General features: G+C 37.4%; 1 protein-coding gene across 6 annotated transcripts in view; it reads right to left on the bottom strand.

The window, feature by feature from the left end:
- Window positions 1-20,817, bottom strand: part of LOC150091241 (RNA-binding motif, single-stranded-interacting protein 2-like) — a 662,097-nt gene that overhangs the window by 324,828 nt on the left and 316,452 nt on the right. For all 6 annotated transcript variants that reach the window (XM_090374864.1, XM_090374859.1, XM_090374866.1 and 3 more), the window contains one exon: window positions 7,532-7,737. In XM_090374864.1, the coding sequence (XP_090230990.1) occupies window positions 7,532-7,737 (206 nt within the window). The remainder of the gene's footprint in view (window positions 1-7,531; window positions 7,738-20,817) is intronic.

The following is a 20,817-nucleotide window of genomic DNA, read 5'->3' as shown; positions in this document are numbered from 1 at the left end:
TGGGTGCGGTGGATACAAGACCATATCATCCTGACAATGAAGTTTGGTGGAGGCAGCATGATGTTTTGGAGTGGTTTTTCGCAGTGGAACCATTGGTTGTTTTGAACACCATGAACACTGAGGACTATCTATATATCCTGGATAATAAAGCATTACCTATGTGTACAAGCACATCAGGGAAGGCCATACCTGAATTGCCGGGACATATTTTTCACATTATAACAGACTGGTTTGAAGACATGAGCATCAAAAAGTGGGAGTGGCCAGCCCAGATCTCAATGCTATTCAGAACATCTGGGTATGCAATACTCGGACTATACGCAATAGTCCAAGTATTGCGTATGCAGGCGGAGGGGGGGTCATTGTTGAGGCCAAGTTATGTCAAAGATCTGGGTATAACTTACGATGTCTACGCCATATCCAAAAATTTCATTACTTCATACATTCCCCCCTCCCACTTTTTCTTACTATTCAATAGACCATGAATTGTCAAACTAACAGAGTAAACTTATCTGCAAAAAGATCGAAACCCCTCTAACACTTCCCAGTTCATTTCACAAATATACATGATCTCAATTCTAATCTCAACGATGTCCATTTCCACTTGCAGTCTGCCAAACCCGATGTAATTTTTCTTAGAGAATTTAAGTTATTGGTTGATTCAACTACTGCTCATCTCAGTTGTCCAAATTATTGGCTGTACGATTCCTATCGCCTCAAAAGTGGAACTTGTGCATATGTCCATTCTGATATTCCCTGTCATAGACTTGGTAATTTGGAATCTCCACTTTTCAATATTCTCTAGCTTAAAATCTCTCTCTACCTCAATCTATCATATTCATCTGTTGTCTATACCGTTCTCCCAACTCCACTAATCACTTGGTGCTCTTCGACTTCTTCTCTATGCAATTTGACTTTTTCCAGTCCAACTTTTCTAATAGTGAGGTAATTTTCCTCGGCGATTTTAATGTTCACAACTCCAGCTAGCTTCTGTTTTCTAGTCAAACCGATCTAGGTGTTTCAGATGTTGAGGCTTTTGCAATTACTGATGACCTTGCACAGATTGTTCACTTACCTACAAAGATATCGGACAATCTTAACCATACAGCTGATATTGTTCATTTTTTTTTCTCACAAACAACCCTTCTAAGTACACGGTCAAAGTGAGCGGTCCTTTAGCAACCTCAGATCACAACTTGGTGATTGTCTCTTCTCCAAAAGCCTTTATCTTGGGGCTATTCCTAAGCTGCAATTGTTAGGCATTACAAGAATGCAAAATGGAATGACTTGCGAGATTTCTTTTCTTCCTTACCTTAGTCGGATTACTGTTTCAAAACTTCTGATGTCAAAGTTTGTTCAGATCAGGTCAGTGAAATTATTCTTGTAGGAATGGAATCCTTTATTCCACACGAAACTTTAAAATCACTTCCTTTATCTAAACCTTGGTTTGCCAATAAATGTGCGTAAGCTGTTCAAGAGAAAAATTTCCATAACGTAATTGGCTTGTTTCCGATTCTTCAGTTTCATTTTCTGCCTACACCAAAGCTTGCAACAATTGTAACGCAGTTATTAATCAGTCCAAACTAGATTTTGAACAGGCTAAGAGTAGAAAGCTTGCTTCTTGCCCTAATAGTAGCCGAGCATTCTGGTCACCTGCCAAAGCTATCGGCGGCAACTTTTACCCATCTCTGCTCCCACCTCTATCAAAACCAGATGGTTCTGTCGTCACTTCAGCCAAGGATAAAGCTGACCTGCTAGCATCCCATTTTTCTTCCAACTGACGTATTAATGACCTTGGTAAAAACACCCCCCCCCCCACCACCACAATTAAAGTTAAACATAAGAAAAGCACCTGGGGTGGATGGGATCTATCCAGTTATATTAAAGGAGGTGGCAAAGCAACTAAGCAAACCCTTAGCCATAATTATGAGAGCATCCTCGGACTCAGGGGAGGTCCCCACAGACTGGAGATGTGCAAATGTATCCCCAATTCACAAAGGGGGATCAACGGGTGACACGAGTAATTACAGACCAGTCAGTTTAACTTTTGTTCCGGGTAAAATAATGGAGTCACTGGTTAAAGATGCATTGCCAAGATCATCTAAACAAGACTGCAGCAATAATTTAGAGCATGGGTTTGTTAAGGGAAAGTCTTGTCTGAAAAATTTGATAGAATATTATGATGTGGTTACAAAGGAACTGGATGCAAAAAATAATTTTGATATCATACATTTGGATTTCAAAAAACTTTTGATACTGTTGCGCATGGAAGACTACTGTACAAATTGGGGCAGTATGGTATTAAGGGTAAGTTGCTACAACGGATAAAAGGATGGTTGAGTGGGAGAAGACAGAGGGTGGTAATCAATCGGAGATGCTCTTCATGGACTAATGTTATTAGAGGAGTCCCACAGGGTTCGGTGTTGGGTCTCTGTTGTTTTGTATATTTATCAATGATACTGATGAAGGTATATCAGGCTTCGTGTCGAAGTTCGCAGATGATACAAAAGTTTGCAGTGTTGTTAATAACAGTAATCACAGTGTGCTACTGCAGCAGAATCTAGATAATTTGAGCAGATGAGCTAAGAAGTGACAACTGAAGTTTAACCTTGACAAATGCAAAGTACTGCATATGGGTAGAAGTAACCCCAGAGAAACGTACCAACTGTGTGGTACTACACTTAAGGTGGTAGAAAATGAAAAAGACCTGTGAGTAATTGTGAAGTCAGATATGAAGTTTTCTGAGCAATGAAGACAGGCTGCCAGGGCAGCTCATGGGGTTTTGTCAATTATATAAAGGAATTTTGCTAGCAGGGAAAAGGTGATTGTCCCTCTGTATAAGGCAATGGTCAGGCCATGCCTTGAGTACTGCATACAGGTCTGGAAGCTTCATTTTAGGAAGGATGTTGATTTGCTTGAGCATGTACAGAGAAGGGCAACAAGATTGGTGAGGGGAATGAAGGGATCCTCTTACCAAGAGAGGCTTAAGTTCTGCAAATTGCACTGGCTGGAGACTAGGCACCTGTACGGTGATCTGATTGAGGTGTATAAGGCCTTGCTTGGGTTGAGAAGGTTGAGCACGCTGAATTCTGATGGGTTATTGTTATTTGGTTTTTAGGAGCATTAGCAACTAAGGCCATATTGCTCCTGGATATGCGGTGGTCATTCCCTGACCTTTCCGCATCCTCCGTATTTGGTGGTGATGGGCTCGAACCCCGGTCTAATCAAGAAGCGTGTGCTACGCACTGCTGCTCCTTCCCACCTGGCTACGGAGACGCCTCTGAATTCTGATGGGGATCCTTCCACTTGTTCAGATTACGAACCTAAGGGGGCATAAATTCAAATTAAGAAAACACAGATGTAGAATAGATGTGGGGAAACTTGTGGAAGATGATAGGTTAAATAAATTTAAGGAAGAACTGGACACGCAGTTGGATGGAATGGTGTGATTTTTTTTTTTTTTTTCTGGCTGATGCTGCATAAGCTCATACACCTGCTTTCTTGCATCACATGCCACTACTACTACTATTCCCAACATGCTCCATTCAATGCCTCCTGTGGTCTTTCGTCAAAAGGATGTCAGAAGGATTTTGATGAACCTTCATGCTCAGAAAGCTCCAGGTCCTGATGGTATTTCTCCACTTGTTCTCAAAATTTGTGCTCCTGAACTTACTCCTGTTCTTTGCTGCCTTTTTTCATTTTCTTATTCCAAAGGTGTTTTTCCTTCATCTTGGAAATTTGCTCATATCCAGCCAGTTCCTAAAAAGGGTGACAAATCCCTCCCATCCAATTATCGTCCCACTGCAATTACTTCTACTCTTTCTAAAGTAATGGAGAAATCAATTAACCGCCAACTCTGAAACCTTACCCAGAAATTACCCAGAAACCTTAAGCCTGATCAACGATCACCAGTATGGATTCCGTTAGTATTGATCCACTGGTTATATTCTGGCTTATGTTACCCATTTATGGACAATTTCAATGGAAAAGTTCGGTGAAACATAAGCAGTTGCTCTTGACATCTCAAAGGCTTTTGATAGTGTTTGGCATAAAGGTCTTCTAAACAAGCTTCCGTCTCATGGTTTGCCAACTGTTTTTAGTAATTGGTTATCCAGTTTTCTCTCTGATCCCTCACTGAGGGTGATGGGTCTCTGTCTTCTAACTTCTCCAATAACGCTGGTGTGCCCCAAAGTTCAGTTCTTTCCCCCACTCTTTCCATCTTGTATATTAATGAACTTCTTCGATTGACTGGAAATCCTATCCATAGTTTTGTCGATGATAGCACATTGCATTCTACTTTCCATTTTGAAAAACCTTGTCCCACTCAATCAGCACCAACTTATCGAATATCCGCTATCAATTTCTTAAATGCTGATCTCCATGGCAGTGGGGCAAAGGACAGCTTAGTTGATTTCAACCCTTCTAAAACTCAGTCTTGTCTTTATCTTGCAAAAAGGATTCTTCTGCTCTTATGCTTATCTTTGGCATTCTGATTTTTAGGCAAAATGATATATCTCTTTTGGGGATTACCCTGACTTCTAATATCTCTTGGCACAAGCACTTTACAAATATCGCTTTCCCGCATCTAAAAAACTTGGTTTTCTCTTTCACTCTCGGTGTTACTTTTCTTCCAAACAGCTGTTCACTCTGCACAAATTGCAAATCCGCCCTACCATGGAATATTGTTCCCGCATCTGGGGTGGTGCCCCCAAAACCTCTCTCAGGCTTCTTGATTATGTTCAGAAGAGGGCAGTTATGTTAATTAATGACTCATCTCTAATAGAGTCTCTCCACTCTCTGTCTCTTAGACGTACTGTTTCTGCTGCATGCCGTTTCTACAGATACTTTCATGGGCACTGTTCTTCTGAATTGGCTCCTATAATTCCCGTTTTCTTTTTCAAAACAGTCCAAACACATGCCGCCACCCGCCAACATCCATTTACTGTCCAACTTCAAACTCCCAGAACCAACTTTTCATCTTCCTTTGTTATTCTTTCAACTGGGATTTTCTGGAACAGCCTTCCTTCATACATATTTCCTGAAAATTACCATCTACAGAAGTCCAAGTCTAGTGTCAACCAACAAATATCTTCTTTCGTCTTCTCAACCTCCAAACCAAGCATGGTACTAAGTACTATAGGTTCTAATACCTCTCGTGTTTGGGTTTTCATAAAAAAAAAAGAAAAAAAAAGGGTAATTTCTAAGTAGCTTTACAACTTTAAATTTACATTTACAGCACCTTCATTTTTACAAAGAAGGAAAAAAAAAAAAAAGGCAAAACAATAAACAAAACTTCATTGTCAGTACATGAAGTATATTTCTCATCACTTTTGAGATGTGCTTGTATTCACTTAATTTTCAGTATTACCAAAAATGGAAAGGGCAGATTTCACAGGTACATTGGACAATGTGTGTGTGTTTTAATGTGAAGAAACTGAACAACAACAACAAATGTTTCATGTACGTTAGAACAAAAATCCTAGTTGTAGCACCCCTCTGAGTTCAAATAGCACAATTTTATGCAAATCATAAAAATAAATGTGTGCTATGTGATTAATAAGATATATGCCTATTGTAAGCCTTTTGTGTTATAAGCAACAGAGCAGTGGAACAAAAGAGGCAAGCATATTTTCAAAACCAAAAATTTCCATATAGCCTGTTAACTGCATCTTTTACAAACAAATATGGTAAGTGCCACTTCAGTTTCTGCAATTGAAATCCATCAATTATGGACACTAAAAGCAATCAATGACATGTTGGCATAATGTTAAAGTGATGAATATGCACTGAATGTGTTGTTTTTTATGACAACTGTATATTTTATTTTAGTGGAAAAGCCAATATTCAAGCCAATATAAACGTGTGTGGCAGCCCAAAAGTTTAATATATTCTGTGCTTGGAACTAAAAAAAGCTTACATGTTTTTTGTTTTTTTTTAAGGAAAAGATAGTGTTTCTCAATACACATATCTGAATAAATATGTCTGTTTGTTTGTTATTTGGTTTTTAGGAGCATTAGTAACCAAGGCCATATTGCTCCGGGAATAGGCATGGTCATTCCCTTGACCTTTCCGCATCCTCCATATTTGGTGATGACGGGCTTGAACACCAGTCTAATGAAGAAGTGTATGCTACGCACTGCTGCTCCTTCCCACCTGGCTACGGAGGCGCCAATAAAGATGTCATCATTATCAATGATAACATGGAGGAATCATCACAAATCAACAGGTTCAACATTATGTTCTGCAAATGAGACTGTCTGGCTCAGAAATTCTGAAATTGCTCAATTGTTCAGTGGCAACCATAAATGATATCATTTTTCACCACACCTAGCTCCACCCAATTTCTTACCATACGGATTTTCAAATTTTCAGTTTATCATCGAATAATATCCATAATCCATCAGTGAACTGAATGAAAGATTTACTACTGCTATGGCCTAGAATCTACTGATATGCTTCCCGAAATATGTAAGAGAACAGAATTTCTTGGGGATGATTGTGGCACCACCACCAAGGTACATATTCTATAACCCGTGGGGGGGGGGTCACATCTGGTGTGTATGTGCTTGGCACATCCAGGGCCCTGAGCTGGATATCATGATTCTTTTCTTTCTTGGTGATTCCATTCTACTTCTGACTCTTGTTCCTATCTCTCTCTCTCTCTCTCTCTCTCTCTCTCTCTCTCTCTCTCTCTCTCTCTCTCTCTCTCACACAGAGTAATTCAGAAATTTTTTTTAGGCTGGTGCAGAATAAGCCTCAAGCTTCCTTGTACCATATGACTAATATTAATAATAATAATTTTGTGTCATTTGATCTCCTCTCCATAAAAAAAATAATAAATAAATTAATTAATTAATTATAAATGTTCAAAGATGTAAAGTTGTTATTCAGAGATTATTAGCACAAAAATTTCTTTGGATATAATGTACCTGTTATTTTGCTTTCAGCACATTCAGGTTTACATGAGTTATGATTCGTGAAATTAGCTAATTTAAGAAATTAAAAATGTTATTAATGTTTAATTATCTCCTAGCTAATTCTCTGTAGATTTTTAAGGTCTTGTAAAAGTATGAAACACTTAAGTATTATGATAAAGCAGACATTCTATGACATGCTTTAACTGTCAGTTGAGAATGGCATCTATGACACTGGGGAAAATCATTTTATATAAGGACGAAACTGCACATCAGGTATGTATGCCAAATATATAACCTGGCAATAACTTCTTCACATCTGTTTGAGCCAAGGCTTAATTTCCATTGTTTGGATACTTGTTTTATTTGATAGTATTTGTTATTTGCGTTTTCAGATTTTAATCCAGCCAGTTGCACTGTCTTGTCAAATTACAGGGATGTAGTCATTATATGGTACCTAGTGACTTATTAGAAAGGCATTTACCAGGTTTTACAGTTTTGACTGTAAGGCTATTTTGTAATTACCTTGTGTGCATGCCTGTGCACACACGCACGCACACACAACTTAAAGCATAAAATAATAAGATAGGTTGCTTAAAATCTATGAAATTACTTACGGGGCACACATGTTTAAAAGATCTTTATCTGTTGTATTCTGCGTGAGGCCACGAATATACAAATTTGTTTTGCTAAGCTGCTCTGTTCCTGATGAGCTGCTTCCACCAGCACTACTTGAACCAGATAGAGAATGTGAGCCAGAACCAGTAGTGTTGGGACTGGACACAGGAGGCGAGGCAGCTAGAACTCTAGTACTGGCATAAGCCTTTAAAATAAATAAAGAAATAAATAAAACCTGTATAAAAACAAAATGAAAAACTTAGTAGGCTAAATAAAATCGAACTTTAAAAATTCCACTGCATTACATTATAACAAAAGTAAAAAAAAAAAAAAAAAAAAAAACTTTATGATGCAGGTTTTGTAACTATAAATACTGTAGTTTATCTTAATAGCATGAGCCTCTTAATTAAGATCTCTCTTTTTTGAAAAAAAAATTTTTAAAGTAAATAAAATTCGGAAGAATCTTTTTTTTTTTTTTTTTTAAATGATATAGCCTTTGTCTACTCTTAACATCAGTTCTTATCTTATTTTCTTTGTTCGTTTTTGTTTCAGCTTTAGCTTCATTGTTGGATCCTCTGTCGTGTCAACCTTAAATTACATGCCAGCATTTTTTACATCCTCCTTTATAGCTTAAGTTTCACATTATTACAGTTTTTTCCCTCCCCCAATACTATATTTTGATGTAATCCTATTTTGCCATGGCATGTACTTCATGTTAAAAACATGAGGACACTATACTGTTTCTTGTCAGACAAATCTGTTGTTTTACACTTGAAAACAGCATGAGGATTGCGTGACATACAATAAAATATTCATGTATATCCATGTACTGACTTATTTCTCATATATGTATTAATTTTTTCCCATCTTTTCTCTCTTCTTACTTTTTACTTCTTATCTCTAAAACTTTTCTTTGCTTACTACTCATCTCTACTACTTTTATTTACATACTTATTATACTATGATGGTCGTGAAGTCCTTTCTGACCATCAGTTACCTTGGTCCATAATCAACTTAATTTTTCATACTCCTCCCATTAATCTTTACAATATATTAAAACACCATTGCCTTGGTTTTGCTTTAAGCTACCTGGGAATGCTTGTATCTCTTATTTTCAGTTTTATTTCTATTTCTTTCTTCTTATCTTTATTGCTTACATCATATTTCTTATTGTGTACTTCCCATTTCTTATTTCATACTTCCTATTGCTTCTTTCTACTTATTATTTTTTTACACCACAGTCCTACAATATACAAACTATAAAATACTACATGGGCAAAGTAGGTTAAATTTGACCATAGGTTCTGTTGCTTTGGACAGTTGCCTGTCTCAAAAAGGATAACACTGAAAATCATATAAATACACATCACAGAGCATATCAGCATCTAATGCTTCCTACCCTCACTATCATGGGACACTGCCTCCTCTCTCTATACAATCCTGATCTCAAATTTAACATTTGCAAATTTTAAAATACAATCATGTCTTACCTGTCCTAACAGGCATCCACAGCACCATACTAACAACCTATCAGCTCCTATCTTCTGTAAACTATCTGACGTTATTTTGCTTATTACCTGCCATTGGTGTAATATCAATTTTGTTGGACAAACCAGCAATAAATTACACCTCAGATTCAAGCTACATAGATCAGACATTAACAACTGTATTAAACACAAAAATACAGATATAAATAATGATAATACAGATATAAATAACAATAATACAGAGCATGATATTGAATACCATCATCTTCAGTTGCACAATTTTGCCAATATATACATCTCAATACTGGCCCTCATTTGTGATACCGCAATTAGCTCTAGACATGAATTCTTTATGCTAAAATTTATAACAGTTTATTATATATTTGTTATTGTGCCCTTATAGGCACAAGGGCAAATTTGATCACAAATTTATTTCCAATCACATCAAAGACGTGTATATATGACACATTTCAATTAGTTAAATCTTTAAGGCAAACCTCAAAATCATAAATCATATTATAATGCTAACCAATTACTATAAAATTAATACTAAAGACCTATATAAGCTAGGTAGCTTCTGTACAGTTATTAAATATTGGGATAATACTGATGTAGATCTGCATTCTATACACAATATACTTTTCAATATTAAGCATAGCATTCTTAAAGCCTTATATACAGGGGGTCTCAAAAATATTGGTACAAACGTTTAGGGGAGGTAGGTAACATCTAAAGGAATGTGAATCGCATAGGAACTCATAACCGGAAACGTCACGGGAAAGTACAAGCAGAAATGACACAAGACAGTAATTAGCGGAAAACATTTATTTGATGTTTATTTGATTCATGATGTTACAACAGATGCTCGAAGGTTCCACCATGAGACGCGATGCATGCGTGACACCGATGCAGCATGGATTGGCGGACACTGTCGAACACACCTAGAGTTTCTTTAACAGTAGCAGCAGCAGTGCAGACGAGTCTCGCCACGAGATCCATTTCCGTCTCCGCAGGCGATTCATACACGATAGATTTGAGGGCCCGCACAGAAAGAAATCAAGGCTCGATAATTCAGGTGAGCATGGGGGCCAGGCATTGAGTCCACCACGGCCAATCCATCGCCGCCAAAACGCCTGTTCAAATGGTCACGAACACACCTTCATGTTGAAACCAAATGTTGCATCTCACATTTGCTGTAACATCGACAAGTAACCCTGGTAGAACTTGTTCAAGAAAGATCTGATATTTAGCGGAGTTCATGCGGGATGGTAACAAGTATGGGCTGACTAAGCAGTCACCGACCATATCTGCCCACACATTTATTGAGAACCGATGTTGTGCCGCATGGGCGCGCACACCGTGTGGGTTGTCGTGAGCCCACACATCAGCATTGTGCTGATTGAATAAGCCTCATCCGTGAACAAAACAGGTTGGAAAATTCAAGTCTTCAACACTTTCTTGGAGAAATCACTGCGCAAAAGCCACACATGCAGGATGATCTTGGGGGAACAGTAACTGAATCCTTTGGAGATGTAAGGGGTGTAAGGAATCGTCGTGCCAGACATGCTGTACACTGCAATGAGACGCTTCTAAGGCAGAGGCAACGTCACGTGTGCTAGTAGTAGGATTATTCTGGATGGCATTCAACACACCTTCTTCCATGGCGGGAGTTCGTGTTGAACGTGGTCTGCCCACACTACTCCTGTTACCTCTAAAATGACCCATAATCGCACCAATTTTGATGCACACCCGCAAACAAATGGTGGTCCGGTACATGTCTGTCTGGGAAGCGTTCTCCATAAATTCGTTGAGCGGCTCGTCTATTGCCCTCTGCTAATCCATACACTAGGTGCATGTCTGCCAGCTCACAGTTCGTATGTCGATGCATGCTCTTCGTGCGGCGACTACTGCTTGAATGAGTAAACCAGAAATTATCCCTCTCGCGAACTGATGAACAGTGCCGTCTACCGACTTATAGTGACATTTCCGGTTATGGGTTCCTATGCAATTCACATTCCTTTAGATGTTACCTACCTCCCCTAAACGTTTGTATCAATATTTTTGAGACACCCTATAGATACAGTTCTACTTATAACTTTACCTATACTCAGCTCTTTTACCTCATTGATGACACCTATAAATTTAGACTTAAAGCTCAGAATTTTGATAGAGTGACTGTTCATGCTTAATATTAAAATTTCAACACAACTTTACAGATGATATCAATAAGCATAAAAATATGCCTAACAATCTGCTACCTGATACCAACTCTGGTATTTGTATTTCGGTTAAATACAAATAATTAAACCATTTGGTCTCATAGCATGTAACTATAAAGCCATTGCTTCCAATTTATGTGTACCTATAGCTTAGATGACTGTGTTTGCAAACATAATTACTTGCCTTACATAGATAAGAATATTGGTCATTAATTACTGGAAAGTATTATTAGCTATTCTGATCTTAAAGACATTCTATCATATGGTTTTAAATTCAGATTTGTCCCTAAAGTTAAATTTGCATTCTTCAAAAAAAAAAAAAACAGCTCTACCAAGACCTTTCAGATTACTGTATGTGCTCAGCTTACAAACACAATAACCCTATTGAAGCATACCAAATGTGGATCAATACTGCTTTCAAGGATCTGATAAGTATTAACTTATGGTCCAAATCTGTATGCAATAAATCAGTCAAATGCTACAACTTTGCCAATATCACAATGCAATTACTACATCTTCATAAGCATTTCGTTATCACCACAGTAGACAAAGCATCTAACAATTATGCTTTCATTTGCAACGCTTTCTATGTCTGTATTTAAAAAAAAAGAACTACAATCTAGTCATACCTATAAACCCACTACACCATCACACAACATCATTACCAAGAAAATATTGGCTTGGCTTTAAATAAAATTCTGAGAAATCAACATCATTAATTTCAACTTCCTGTATATTTACTTCAAACCTCCTAAATTCCATAAAACACCTATTAGTTTCAGCACCACATGTAAAAATAGCTATGCTCAAGTTCCTGGTAAGACACTAGAATAACTACAGAAACCAATAGTGAACATTATACCTAATAACAATATTATCTGCAATAATCTACTGGTCTCAGATAAGCTAAAAACATGTCATTCCACAGTAATTCAAATATTCAATTTGCATAGCTTGTTCACTAGCATGAATTTAGATAACTTTTATAATATTCTTCAAAACATCTATCAGGAATAGATGTATATATATATTGAAATATAATACCTCCCTTTGGAATAATCTAGTCAAACTATGTACCTTAAACAACTTTTTGATGGGCATACTGAATATCACCAAATACAAGGTATGCCTACAGACAGTCCCGTATTAAAGCTAATCTTTACCATTATTCATATGAACATTCATTTCCTAATAATATATCACACATTTCAAGTATGTAGATGATATATATGAATTGGACTATCCAAATTTTCTCCATGTATGTAGTCACCTATACCCCCCAAGAATTGTTGTTAGAAAAAACCAATTCCTGTGACTTTACAGCCAATTATTTGGACTTGCATATAAATGTAAATAATGGGCCTACTCTTACTGACATTTATAACAAATGAGACGCATTTACAAAATGATGACAAAGGTTTCGATTTAGCAGGTTTACTTAGGGATGCTTGGAGCTCATTTTAGGATATTAGAGCTGGAAAAGGAATTAGAAAATGTGAATTGGAATATCATCAGTTTGGCTGAAACAAGAAGAAATTAATCACTTATAAGTTTATCAAGTGGAAATCTGCTGTACACCAATGGAAACAGTGAAAGGAGTGAAGGTGGAGTTGGGTCTCTGATCCATAAAGATTTAAAAAACAACATTTTGGAATTCAAAAGTAAATCACCAAGGGTGTCAAGACTCAGGACTTCTAAGAGGTACAAACTAAAGGTTATAATGATTTATGCACCAACATCGAGCCATGATGATGAAGAGGTTGAAGAAATGTACACTGAAATTGAGTCTTCTATATGAGCATAAAACCCACTACACTATTATTATGGGGGACTTCAATGCTAAGGTTGGAAAAAGACAAAACAGCGCAGAAAGGGGAACTATGGGAAATTTTGGAATTGGTGAAAGAAATGAAAGAGGAAAAAGACTTGTGGAATTTGCAGAATCTCAAGGATTGTCAGTAATGAACATATTTTCAAGAAAAGGATGAACAGAAAATGGATATGGAAGAGTCCAAATGGATTAACAACTAATGAAATCGACTTGGTCCTCATTAACAGAAGATATATTGTGAATGATGTTACCGTCCTGAATAAGGTAAATGTTGGAAGTGATCACAGAATGGTAAGATGTACACTTGATATAGATGTAGGAAAGGAAAAAACTGACTCGAGTAAATAATACTAAGGTCTTTGAGATAACTGAAGAGGAGAAAAAGCAGTATGTACTGGAACTTAAGAACAAGTTTGACCTTCTGCAGATTGCTCAGGACCAAGATATCGACGAGGAATTACAACTTTCTGAAAGTGATAAAGCTCAAGAAAAAAAGAAGAAAAATTAGTCAAAAAACGCTTGTTATGATGAACAGAAGTGAAAAACGAAGAGCAAGATAAACACTGACAAGGAGAAAATTGAGTATACTGAGTTATGCAAAGACACTCAGAGAGGACATAAGATTTAACACAAGAAAAATAGAACAAGCATTAAGGGAAAACAAACAATTTAAATCAGCAGCCACGAGCAGTAATACAAAAAGACAAATGATACTTAAACTGAAGAATAGTGATGGTGTACTTATAAACAGCAGAGAAGGCATAATTCAAATAGCAGAAGACTACTATAGAGAATTATACAAGGAGCGAGGGAATGATGTCAGCAGAGGGGAAGATGGATTGCAAATTAGCAATACATACGACATACCCAATATTCTTCCTGATGAGATAGAACATGCATTGAAGAAAATGAAGAATCAGAAAGCCATTGGGGAAGATGAAGTTACTGTAGAGTTGTTAAAATTGTGAGGAAGAGACATAACACAAAAACTGGCGAGGCACTTTCACAAAGTGCATTAGAAAAGGTGTGACGCCTAAGCAGTGGAATAATGCAATCATAGTTTTGCTGCATAAGAAAAGAGATAAATCAGAAATTGGAAATTATAGATCAATTAGCTTGTTATCCCACATCTACAAGTTGTTCACAAGAGTCATTACTAACTGATTAGAAAGAATACTTGATGAGAATCAACCGAAAGAGCAAGCTGGCGTTAGGACAGGATTCCCAACTAAGGATATCTTCACGTAATATCAGCTAATGGAGAAAGCAAATGAATACAAAACACCATTATGCCTGGCATTTGTGGATTATGAAAAGGCATTTGACTCCATACAGCATAAGGCAATGTTTCGGGCACTGGAAAGACAAGGCATAGATACCCCACATATTATGATTTTGAAGAAAATATATGAGAGTGCTACCTCCTTTATTAGACTAGACAAAGACAGTAGGAAATTTAAAATCGAGAAAGGAGTTTGACAAGGAGACAATATCTCCGAAGCTGTTTACTGCTGCCCTTGAGGAAGCTTTCAGAAGATTAGACTGCGGACATGGTCGCAGAAAGGAGTCAATGTGAACAGAGAGTACCTAAACCGTTTACGATTTGCAGATGACATTGTGGTCATAAGCCACAGTCCGAAAGAATTAGAGGAAAATCTTAATCAGTTATGCACAGTTAGTAAGGATTTTGGACTAAAGAAAACAAACGTAAAGATGAACAAGTATGCCACAGAAAGGAAAATAATGATTGAAGGAGCAGTAATTGAAAAGGTGAAGTCATATACTTTACTGGGACAAGTTATTAGCTGTAATAATGATAAATAGCTGGAAGTCGAGAGAAGAATAAATTTTGGATGGATAGCATTCAGGAAATATAGTCACATACTGAAGAGCAATATCCCAGTTTGTCTGAAACGTAAAATAATGAACCAATGTATACTCCCCACCATGACTTATGGAAGTGAAACTTGGGCACTCACCAAGAGAATGGAAGAGAAGCTGAGAACTACACAGAGAAGAATGGAACGAATTATATTGGGAATCAATTGGGAACTGTTAGATAAGAAGAGAAACACGTGGATTAGGCAGCAAACTCAAGTAAAGGACATTCTTATCAAAACTAAAATGGTCTTGGGCAGGACACATAGCTCAAAGACATGATGACAGATGGACTAAGAAAATAACAGAATGCTACCCAAGAGGAGCTAGAAGAAAACCTGGAAGATAAAGGCGGAGATGGATAGATGAAATTCATGAGTTTGTGGGTAGTAAATGGATGGCCAGTGCTCAAAACAGAAGGAACTGGAAAGTTGCTGGAGAGGCCTTCATCCTGCAGTGGATTGAAAATGGCTGATGATGATGGAGCTGATTTAACATAAGGTCGAAATTTATTAAAATTAGATCAATTAGTGAGAAAAATACTGGTGAAGTTTAAAAAAAATAATAAAAGAGGAGAGATGAGCATACATTGACTCAAGTTTTTCTTCTTTTTTTTTTCCTATCTTTGTAGATAACTATGGTAAGCTGCCACAGATATGGAGTTCTACCTGAAATGTTTTGACCATAAGAATATATTTGATGCCTGGCCAAGCTGATATTGATCTCTGTCAAGTGAAGCATGGGGGTTATGTTTGTGAGATGAGCAGACCCTCTGTGGCTCTGCATAAGTCAATTCCCCATAACTCCTGTTCGTTCCATTATGAACTGTGGGGATAGCCTCAAACAATGGGTGTCCAGAATTCTTGAAAATGGCACCTTGATATCACCTGAGACTTCAAATTGAAACCATCATTAAAATAAAATGGCACATCAGTTATTTACCAATGCAAAAAAGATGAAGAGGAATGTGCATGCAGTAAAGATTGCTGCAAGGGAAGCCTGGAGTATTGTTATGAAACCGATTGTGATCATCAGGCTTCATGCGTATGCCAAAGGCGTGCAGCCGAAACTTATTAGCTGGCAGAATCTGGTTCACATTCTTTCTTGAATCTGCCAGTCGTTTCCTATAAAATGTGTCTGGTAGCATCCCCCCTTGTGTCGAAAGGAAGCTTGCACCAGATTAGACATTTGAGACATTTGTTGTTTGATGAGCGAGCTCAACTTAAAGAACAGGGGTTGGAGGTCATGTTTACAGACCCAGTTTTCACCACTTTGGAGAAAAGTACGTTAATAATAAGAAAATTTGGTAATGGAAAAACCTACGTCATTGATAATGAACCACTACAGGTGGAAGTACCTCGTAAATTTGTGCTAACTCCAGGACCAATGAAATTTCTTTTTATCTCACAGCAAGGTAAAGTAGTACAGGGGACTATACACTTGACAGGACTTCAGATGAATGCAAGAGGTTGAGTTGCATTTTCTGTTGGGAACTGATAAACAATAGACACTGTCTTCCACCTATTGTAACTTACATAATATATATCACCCTCAGTATTCTTGCAGTAATAATTGTCTGGTACTCCAAGTTTATCAATAAATCAGTAGGTCAAACAGTGAAGGGACTTTATGTTATCAGTGCCATGTGGGGAATGTTTCGGACTGTCTGGCAGGTCTCTCCACAGGTGCAGCTGTCGGGACAACCACAGGCAGAGTACAGGAATACTTAGAAGAATATATTCAACCAAGACCTCTTTTATGGATTACTCCTCTACAGATTCTCCTATACTTGTCAACACTTATACTTATAGTGGGTTCAACTTGTACCAATCACCAGATTTTACCTGCCAAGATAAAAGAATGAAGAAGCTTACCTTGATCAGGCAGTCTTAATATCCCAACCAAAATACAGTAAGATAGGTGATACATACAAGCAAACTACTGTGTTATCAAACAGTTCATCTTTGACGACCGAATGATACAATCCCACTTCTATGAGGAAAGAGTCAGATGTCAAAAAAGTGAATCATATTTTGAGCAAATGGTAGCTAGTAAAATTAATAAGCTTCCAAAGACTCAAACTTCTCATCAACTACAAATTGAACCTTCTGGCAGACACATCTAAAATGTTACAAACAGCACCATTAACGTTGGACATATTGTTTGCTGGATTTGATTTTTATTTAGAAACACATACAGTGTGCCCTAAATTTGTTCAGGAAATTACCACACCAGTAGGATGTTTTTCATGCAGTATGCTCGCTACTCTCACATTTCCAGCATTTTCTGCCTGCCTTACAGGAACTGTTTCCATTAACTTCCAAAGCATATTAGTGGCCACAAGGGCAATTAAGTTAACACAGGAACCAACTACCTATACTATTCAATTTAAGTCAGATATTAAATATCACAAAGAAAACCTATGTCTAGTCGTCAGAACTATTACAGCCTGCAAAGATATCGAATTTTGCTTAGAAGACTCAGCGTTACAAATTGATCATCCAAACTTTTCAAATTTCTTACATTTCAAACTTCACACTGTACCAGTACAAACACCATGGAGAAGTGTGGTTTCATCAACTAATTGCTGAAGGATTCACCTCTTTGATCAAAATACCTGCCATTCTCTTATCAGTAATTAGGATTACTTGTTATTTCTTCAGGTCTGACTTGCTTCTAAAAGTAAAAATTCTGTTATGTTTTTAAGTGGAAAAGAGAAAAGAAAGGGACTGAGAAAGTTGTATTTGAGACAGAGAGAACAAGAAATGAAAATGCAATTCCCATCTCCTTTTTCCACAATAAAAGAGAGAGAAAATAAACTGAGTGTGCAAATGGAATTAATCATTCGCTTGTAAGGGAAGAATGGAGCGAATAAGAGACAGTGAATGGGAAAATTATTTTTTCTTTCTTTTCTTATTATCTCTTTCCGATCTCAGCAGATTGTTGTGCATGTACCTCCGTACCTGAAATCTAGAGGAATGTTCTTCTGAGTATTTATGAAGATCTGGACCATCCTCCTCACCCCTCTTTGTTGGTGCTGGGAGGTTGTAGCCAGAAGTTGCCTTGGAGAAGAGAGAGAACTAGTAGACATGGATATTGAAAACAAGACAGAGGAAGTCCCAGAGTCCCCAGTTTTCACCCAGCCAACCACCAGTTTTTATCTTCATTTGCCACTTGCAACACTCATCAAAGTTCATCACCTCCGTCAACTTGTCAATTGTTGGATGAAACATCAGAAGATGATCATTGGGAATTGTAATACAAAATCAAACTACACATGCACATTAAAACAAAGCCACAAATCAGGACCCACATCAGGTTATCCCTCGAAACATACAGGAAACAGCCACCCACCGAGAGGTTCAACCGACACCAAGAATCATGGCGATTTCCAGAATGACAGAAATGAGATTCAGGTTTTCCCAAGACACATTGGAGTCGTGGAGCATCCTTTCCAACCAGCTTATATTCGATCTTCTGTCGCACAGATGACCTCAAAACGTAGAGTCGTCCCCCGACTCATTCCATTTCCAGTTCCCGCCAACAGCTGGGAGTTTGTAGGCATAAAATTTTGTAGAGATGCTCAAGGAGCACTCGCTCCGAAGGAAGTCACTATCATAGGCTGCAATGACCAACATAAGAACACACTGCTAAAAGGAGAATGAAAGTTTTCCTCGCTGCCTGACCTGTTGCAATTGCGCTACCTTTGGCTATGTGACCATTGTCTAGGCCTCTCTTGGGAACGCGAAGTTTTTACAGCATCCCACTTTGACTTCTGGTTCAAATCTATCATCAAGTCTTAGAATGTAATTTTCACAGCAGGATTAGAAAGAATATCCTCAAACTAAAGACAGTAGTCAACATCGATGATCTGTCCTACCCCGATCAAGAATCATTACTAGATGAGGAATTCCCATTCCAGTGTTATTGGGACCATCCTCCTGCCCACTGTGCCATTCGAGCCACTAATCAGTTCACTTGGTGGCTGGAGCGCGAAGGATAAGTAATAAAGCAGTGCCAACCTGACCAATCAGAAGAATGATGGGAGTCACCTACAACCAAACTATCAAGCGACAACCAGAAGAAATCTAACCATATGAAAGAGGAAGGTGAATTGTAAAAATGGAAAATGCTTAAATTCCATTATAATCGAATGTCAGACACTATTAATGTCTATATTATTTAAGTAGTTGTATTAGTAACTGACAGAAATGTAAGCATCTGTCATAATTAATTATGTACTAATTATGTTATTGCACATGTAGCTTTACATAGGTAATTATGATATTACATAAATGGCTATGTAACTGCATGGGTAATTATGTATCAATTAATCAAGTATATCACTCTCTATCTTTGATTTAACCATTATAATTGATTGTTACACATTTTCTTTTGTTAAACCTTGATAATATATTTTAAGGAATGCTTAACCTATATTATATTTAGCCAGAATATACAACTATACAAGTTGTTAAGTAACATTATATGTATGATATATTTTCTTTAGATATTGAGTTTCACAAATATGAATTATGTCTTGTACTAAGTATACATGGTACTTTGTAAGTGAATATTAGAGAAAAGAGCAGATGTTAACTCTTTGTTTATTTTGTTCCATATCATGTTACTGTATCGAGTGAAGAGTGTGACATAGAAACTACATTCCATGTGTTCCTGAAGAGGTGAACTCCCACTGATCCTCCAGACCAGCAGGAGACTATTTCTTCAGCACACCAGAACTATAGTTTTCCAATCAACATTCACCAACAGGAGAACATTCTGCAGCATCAAAAAAAAAAAAAAAAAAAAGTGTATCTACTCAGAAAATATTTTCACAACAGACTTTCTTCTTAAATCAACACTTTGGCATTTAAACAAAACACTATACCCTCTGAATCATGTTATATAGAATATATATATATATTTTTTTTTATTAAGTTCATTGTAAGTGTTGACTTCAACCAAGGTAGGGTTGTTGTATGCAAAATTTTACCAATTTGACACTGATTATCCTCAGACAACTCTAGTAATATATAGAAAATTGTTGTGCAGTATACATTTCATGTTTTATTAGGTACTATTTGTATTGACTAAGATTAATCCAATCTTGTAAGAGGAGGTAAGTTTTGTTTATCCCACTCAACTATTTATGCAGAGTGTTGAGAATCCCGTCTAAGCTCCCAGAATTTTGGACGTTGCAATTTTATTTGCCCCTGCCCAAAATTCCCAGCGTAGCGAGGAGGAGTGTAGAATAGCTGTATTCTCAACAAGCGCTTTCCTTAAAAGGCTATTAATTAGCCAAGTTACCTCATACTTTTGGTCACTACTGTACTTGTGGTGAGTAATTCAATTCTGTGACTAACAGTCTTCTTCAGCTTACTAGGTGAAGGACAGGAAATGTAACACTATCCGTTTCTTGTTAAGCGGGCCACAAAACAGTGAGCTAATGTTATTCTAGCAACTATTGACCAAGTTTTCTCCAGAAAGGAATGGGTATGTATTTCCAAAATAGACTTCAAGGTGAAATATGAATCTTATGGCTGTTGGTTATTGCAGTGAACAGCGATTATGCAGGAAGTCAGGCCGCCGAGCAAAGCAGACACCTGCTGAGATATTTGGTACTTTTACCTCGCCCTGTTATGAGATTCGTTTTCTCACCAATGAGTTTTGTTTTGGATGATCCTTGTTCCCAGATGACATCCATGGAAATTTGTCCCCCAACTAATGAGCTCCCAGCCAATGAGAACATGGTTTTGGCATTGAAAGGGGGAGGGCCCTATATATATTCAGATGGGTGACAGAGGACAGCATTCTATTCTGGTTCAGTTTCTTCTTGTGTAGGCACGTCTTCGTTCTTCCTCTTTGGA

Source organism: Mastigoproctus giganteus, chromosome 1, assembly GCF_048544385.1.
Source record: "Mastigoproctus giganteus isolate SK-2022 chromosome 1, ASM4854438v1, whole genome shotgun sequence".
NCBI classification, from domain to species: domain Eukaryota; kingdom Metazoa; phylum Arthropoda; class Arachnida; order Uropygi; family Thelyphonidae; genus Mastigoproctus; species Mastigoproctus giganteus.
This window is presented reverse-complemented; position numbering and strand designations above follow the sequence as displayed.